The sequence below is a fragment of the Acipenser ruthenus genome, chromosome 17 (genome assembly GCF_902713425.1).
Source record: "Acipenser ruthenus chromosome 17, fAciRut3.2 maternal haplotype, whole genome shotgun sequence".
Lineage (NCBI taxonomy): Eukaryota > Metazoa > Chordata > Actinopteri > Acipenseriformes > Acipenseridae > Acipenser > Acipenser ruthenus.
The window spans coordinates 29,758,169-29,764,426 of NC_081205.1; the positions used below are offsets into that span (position 1 = coordinate 29,758,169).

Consider the following 6,258-nt stretch of genomic DNA (forward strand, 5'->3'; position numbering starts at 1 on the left):
GAAAACACAGGAACTGGGGTGCAGAAAAATGGCAGCAGGTGCTCTGCACTGATGAGTCAAAATTTGAAATATTTGGCTGTAACAGAAGGCAGTTTGTTCGCCAAAGGGCTGGAGAGCGGTACACGAATGAGTGTCTACAGGCAACAGTGAAGCATGGTGGAGATTCCTTGCAAGTTTGGGGCTGCGTTTCTGCAAATGGAGTTGGGGATTTGGTCAGAATTAATGGCCTCCTCAATGCTGAGAAGTACAGGCAGATACTTATCCATCATGCAATACCATCAGGGAGGCATCTGATTGGCCCCAAATTTATTCTGCAGCATGACAACGACCCCAAACATACAGCGAAAGTCATTAAGAACTATCTTCAGCGTAAAGAAGAACAAGGAGTCCTGGAAGTGATGGTATGGCCCCCACAGAGCCCTGATCTCAACAGCATCGAGTCTGTCTGGGATTACATGAAGAGAGAAAAGCAACTGAGGCTGCCTAAATCCACAGAAGAACGTGGTTAGTTCTCCAAGATGTTTGGGCCAACCTACCTGCCGAGTTCCTTCAAAAACTGTGTGCAAGTGTACCTAGAAGAATTGATGCTGTTTTGAAGGCAAAGGGTGGTCACACCAAATGTTGATTTGATGTAGATTTTTCTTCTGTTTACTCACTTTGCATTTTGTTAATTGATAAATATAAACTATTAACATGTCTATTTTTGAAAGCATTCTTACTTTACAGCATTTTTTCACACCTGCCTAAAACTTTTGCACAGTACTGTATATATATATATATATATATATATATATATATATATATATATATATATATATATATATATATAACTCCTGGCTGCCGTGTGCTAGTCAGACGCCATCTTACTGCGGTCATCGCTCTTAGTTACGCCACAGTTAATATGTAAACAAACTATACAACATCCAGTCCCATTTCAACAATATCCAATGAGACTGCAAGAGCATTGACTGCTCTAAGATGGCAGCTGCTTAGCACGCCCTTCGTTGCCTGGTGACATATCTAGTGTGTATATATAGATAGATAGATAGATAGATAGATAGATAGATAGATAGATAGATAGATAGATAGATAGATATGGTTATTAGGATTCCTTAAATAAGTAAATTATGTAGATTTCCTGGAGTTGAGACAACCTTCTCCGGGTTAGCCGCAACTCCCCTGCCCTTTCCCAGGGGACTCTTGACACAAGTTGATAGCATTGCTTTTACAGCATGCCTGTATGTGAAGGAAACCCTTCAGTGCCTTTTTCAAGCTCCAGTTTCAGAAACAACAAAGACATGCTATGTATCCATAGCTTTAAAAACACTTTAAACCAAGTAGAAAAACATTTGTCATCTTGGATAGTTTATTCCAGTTTTTTTCCCCAGGGATTTACTTGTATAGTATGGTTTAAAAGTTTAGTTTTATTTGAATGTGGAAATTTTTTTTTACACAATATTTTAATACACAATAAAAATAACTTGTATTAAATCATATATTAATATCCATGGCTTACACAGGTTTGAAGATAAGTGGGTCATATTTACAAAGCATTTACCACTGTACATTTATACCATTTTTTGTGAAGCGAAAAAACAAACTGCTAATCTTATAAAACTAGAAGGAAACATGCTTCTAATTTAACTAAATAAGTTATTTCTTTGAAGCATTGTAACCACTGCATTTTGTTTTCTTTTTAGTGTTAACTGTGTGTGGTGGTAAATGCTTTGTAAATATGGCCCAATGTTTTAAGCTGTTTAACACAGACAGACCACATGCAATCTCTTCACTAGAATCTGACGTGCCAGTGAAATTAGGAATGGGGACAAATATTTACTGGTTTCCAAATGGGTACCCAGCAGATATATAAAAGAGATGCTTGGATTTATAGAAAATCAATTAATTTAGGAGTATAGACAACAATTGACTCTTACTAAGTTCTGGTCATTGTTGGAATTTCCAGCAGGGTATTTTACCTTAAACAGCATGTGTGTTTTTCTAAAAACAGTAATGCGTCAAAGAAAAACACAAAAAACATCCCATCCTACAGTGTTGACTGCACAGTTATATTAAGATGAGCTGTGAAGTGTCTCCCAGTAATGTCTCATGGCTGCTGGATCCACCCAGTGTGCTGCAATCAAACTTTCAATTTTGTCTGCCAGTTCTGTTTTAAAGAGGAAGAATAGGTGGTCTTTTGGTACATGCACCTCCTCTCCTAATAACTTCACACAGACTCCTACATAGACATCTTCAATCCTAAATGGCTTGACATGGCACATCATCTCGTAGATTCTCAATGCTAGATTCCCTGAAATAACATACCCCAGCCCACTACCATAGGGAGGGAATATATCCAGAGGGTACTCTTCAGTGGAGATATAGTTCTTAGTTAACACGTTTCTGTATGGATACGTGTTCACAAATGGATAGCCTGTGTAAAAATGTTCTGTCTCAGCCTGCTGCAGCAAATAATTGACCAAATTGCCAGGATTAACAAAGACATCAGAATCAGTTTTCATAATGTACTTAGCCTTTGGGCAGAAATCATGTAGCCACTGAAAAGCCATTCTGGTTTTATGTGTTAGATTTTGATAGGAATCGAGAAAGTCTTGCATTATCATATCTCTGTATTTTTCATGTTCTAAATATAATTTTCCTGTTTGCTCTCTGCTTTCGTTGCCTGTTAGAAACAAGGTTAGAACAGATTTCCCATGCCATTGCTTCTTACTGGCCCAAGAAGCTCTAATTGCCAGTCTCGCTTCAACTTCACTTGGACGGGATGCAACGAAAATGACCACAAAAGGTGCATCATCCCTGCATTTGGAATGTTCCGAGGTTAAGTAGGTGAAGTTGGGTCTGTGCTTTGGTTCACCTTCATATAACTGCAGCCATTTAGGGTCCTCCTTCAAAATCTTTTGTAGGAGACTGTTGCTGGAAACCGGATTAGCCACAACCATGTCATTCAAACTCAACCCTTCCTTATTCCTCTTTCCATTGTCCCACATCATAAAATACACCCCCACAGTTATAAATGTTATGAATAGAAATACAAAAAAAATTCTCTTCATGGCCTTCTGTTTAATCCAAACCATGTGGTACATCAGCTGCAAGAGAAATCTTTATATTATTATTATTATTACAGTTTTTCTCAATTACAAATGCACAATTTTGGATACGCCTAAAACAATTATTCAAACATTTAATTGAAATACCAAATACCACTTTTGCCAAATGAACTGAGCATGTTAAATCTAATAATTAGGCTCATTGTATTTCATATTGTAAATGTACTGCATGTGTTCCAACATATTTAATGATTATTTAGTTTAATATTAGACATATTAAAGAACGTTTTTTTTAGTCTATGTAACACAATTTGTATTTCAGTAGTATTATTTGCACTCACTGTAAACAAGACTGTATTGAAATATTAATCTTGCATTGTAACTGTACTGACCTGTATGTCATCTTGGATAAAGGCATCTGCCAAACAAATAAATAATGGTGCAGTTCCAAACGTGTTCATTACATGGGAATATCAAACTACATATACAGCATAAATTAGATAGAAATGTTGTGAGGTCACTTAAACCTATAGTTTCTGTCTCGTATATATGACTAATGATTACACAAATGTGATTTCCAAAACTATTTAAAATACATTCCTCGTGTTGTGTGATTCATGTATTTTCAGACATGGCTAGTCCACCTGTCCTATTGAAACACAACACCAACTATGATTAGACTTGAATATAGAAACAGGTGATAACTGATTGAAATAGCAAGTGATAACTAGTCAAAAGTACTTGAGTGGAATGTGTGATTAGTTTTGCAAATGTGTTAGTTGTTTATCTTACACGTTTTAATATTTGTGTCAATGGTTTTGTTTTGTGTAGTTTACCATTTGAGAAAAACGATAAGTTAACCCTTTTGGCCTGACCATGGAAATTGATATAGAGGCCTACCACAGAAAACAATATTATGCTTTTAGTAATTAAAACAAATATTAATTGACCTCTTATTGGACAGGTATATAAATCCCAGACAAGGTTTACAGCAAACTTATTTAGGAAAGTAGACAACAAACAGTTCAATTTAGAACTTTAATAGACAGATAAATATTTGGTCAAGATAACTCAGAATGCATGGAAAACATATTACAAATAGAACTAAATAAACATCGATTCAAGTGGTACTGTCTGGTAAAGCAAAATAAACATTATTCTTAGTGTTTAAATCGCATTTACGTTATCAATTAGTGCCTCAGCTGCTTGTTTTCTCATCATGAATGAGAAAGAAGAAAAAAACAGGCAGTGATTGGGCATGTTTACAACGAGGCATCGTCGTATTTTTCGACATGCCAATACATACCACGGTTCACAAAAAGGGAGAAAAAGAAGTCCGAGTAATCACTAGTGGAAATGTGAGTAGCATGCAGCTGTGGTCATAATGCTCTGGGTGACTGCAGATGACCGCAAACTGCCTCCATACGTCTTTTCTTATATGCGTAGTTGAGGTTGTATCTTTGTAAATGAAACTTTATTTGATGTTTTATTTTTTCCTCAAATTGAAAGTGGTACATTTAGGTTTAGTCTTACATAAAAAGGAATACGGTAATGGTGTTTTTGTTCATACTTATTGTTCAAAATCAATAAATAGCCCGCTCTTCTTTGTGTATCGTCTTGTTAAGAAGCGAGTTTATTTTATCACCATACATTCTGCTTTTAAAAACGCACACAGCTTTTTTTTTTTTTAATCTACAGGGTCTGTACAACAAAACAGAAACACACTGGCGATTTGAACTGTATTTTGTTTAAAGAGGAGAACAGTTTCAAAAGAAAATAACATCGATAAAATGTTTTCCTAGAATAGCAAGCCATATGGAAAAACAATCAATTGCGTTACAGCTGTGCTTCAATTCCCGCAATAGCGGTAGGGTGTATACTTTATCAAATGTCTTTAAAAACTGTTTACCTTGAACTTGGAAGACCTTCAGGCAGCGAACGTGTTTGGCTCCAGAGTGCTAAATTATAATATGAAGACTTAGACAAAAAACGAATAGTGCAGAAACATATCCTAGAGATGTACTAATAAGACACAGACATTTGAAAATGAACGTCGTGGTACTCCAGCCTGGAGTCGAGGTGAAGTGGTGTGTCTACCTGTGCTGTAAACAGCTTAATGAGAAAGGTTCCAGTGGCATTTAAGTGTTGCCATGGTTGGGGGTTGGGGGCTGGGGATTGGGGGTTGGGAATTGTATATGTATGTATGTATATGTATGTATGTGTATATATATATATATATATATATATATATATATATATATATATATATATATATATATATATATAATTTTCTTTTAGTGGATGTCATATAGGCTGCGTTTTGTCATCTCAAGCCCATTTCTCATTTACTTTTTGCTGTAGGGCAAATGTACACATATTTACCACAGTAGAAGTAAACACTTATTTGGGGTGGGGTTATGCCAACGATACTGAAGTCTGGCATTACACCTCGTAGCCTACAGCCAGCCAATGAATGTTAAAAAAAAAAAAAAAAAAAAAAATTAATAATAATAATAATAATAATAATAATAATAATAATAATAATAATAAAACATGTGGTATAGGCGTCTATTCAAATATGTTAACCTTGTAACAAAGCAAAATATCAATGGGGGTTCTCGTAAAAACAGTGTAGGTACCCTATTCCATGTGTGGGTTTGAGTTTTTACTAGTATTATGTACACTAACATTGATTTTTAAACTCAAACAAGCATCAGCAATGCTTTCATTACCCTAATCAAAGAGAATGATACACAGACAATGTAATTATCAATATGTCAAACCATGAATCCCTTTTTAACCAGGTACATACAATGGGAAGAAAGGCATTTTGACAGATTATAAAATATAAGGATCCAGCCTGCATTCCCATTGTTAACATAATATGTATTGAATATATATATATTAAAAAGAGAAGAGGTGAAAACCCTTTACTTTAGTGCACAAATCAAATTTGACCTTCGATTTTCAATCTTTTGACATCTTTATTTGAATGTCCTTTTTATTTTAAATTAAATTGCATATTAGTGTTATTATTCATTTTGAATTATTTGTTTTGTTTCTCTATTTTTAAGTGATCCAATTTGTGACATAACTATGCATGCAGCACATTCGGATGGGAATAAGAAACTGTATTCCTACAAATTAAATTATAATAATAAGACACCTCCCTGTACTTTTATCTTTGAAATAT

General features: G+C 35.0%; 1 protein-coding gene across 1 annotated transcript; it reads right to left on the reverse strand.

Moving 5' to 3' along the window:
• Positions 1-1,267: 1,267 nt before the first annotated feature.
• Positions 1,268-5,164, reverse strand: LOC117423202 (UDP-GalNAc:beta-1,3-N-acetylgalactosaminyltransferase 1-like). The gene is made up of 2 exons (XM_034038700.2): positions 4,975-5,164; positions 1,268-3,104 (listed from the first exon to the last, which is right to left on the reverse strand). Exon 2 carries the CDS (start codon positions 3,099-3,101, stop codon positions 2,070-2,072), a length of 1,032 nt encoding a protein of 343 aa, XP_033894591.2. The 5' UTR covers positions 3,102-3,104; positions 4,975-5,164; the 3' UTR covers positions 1,268-2,069.
• Positions 5,165-6,258: the final 1,094 nt, after the last annotated feature.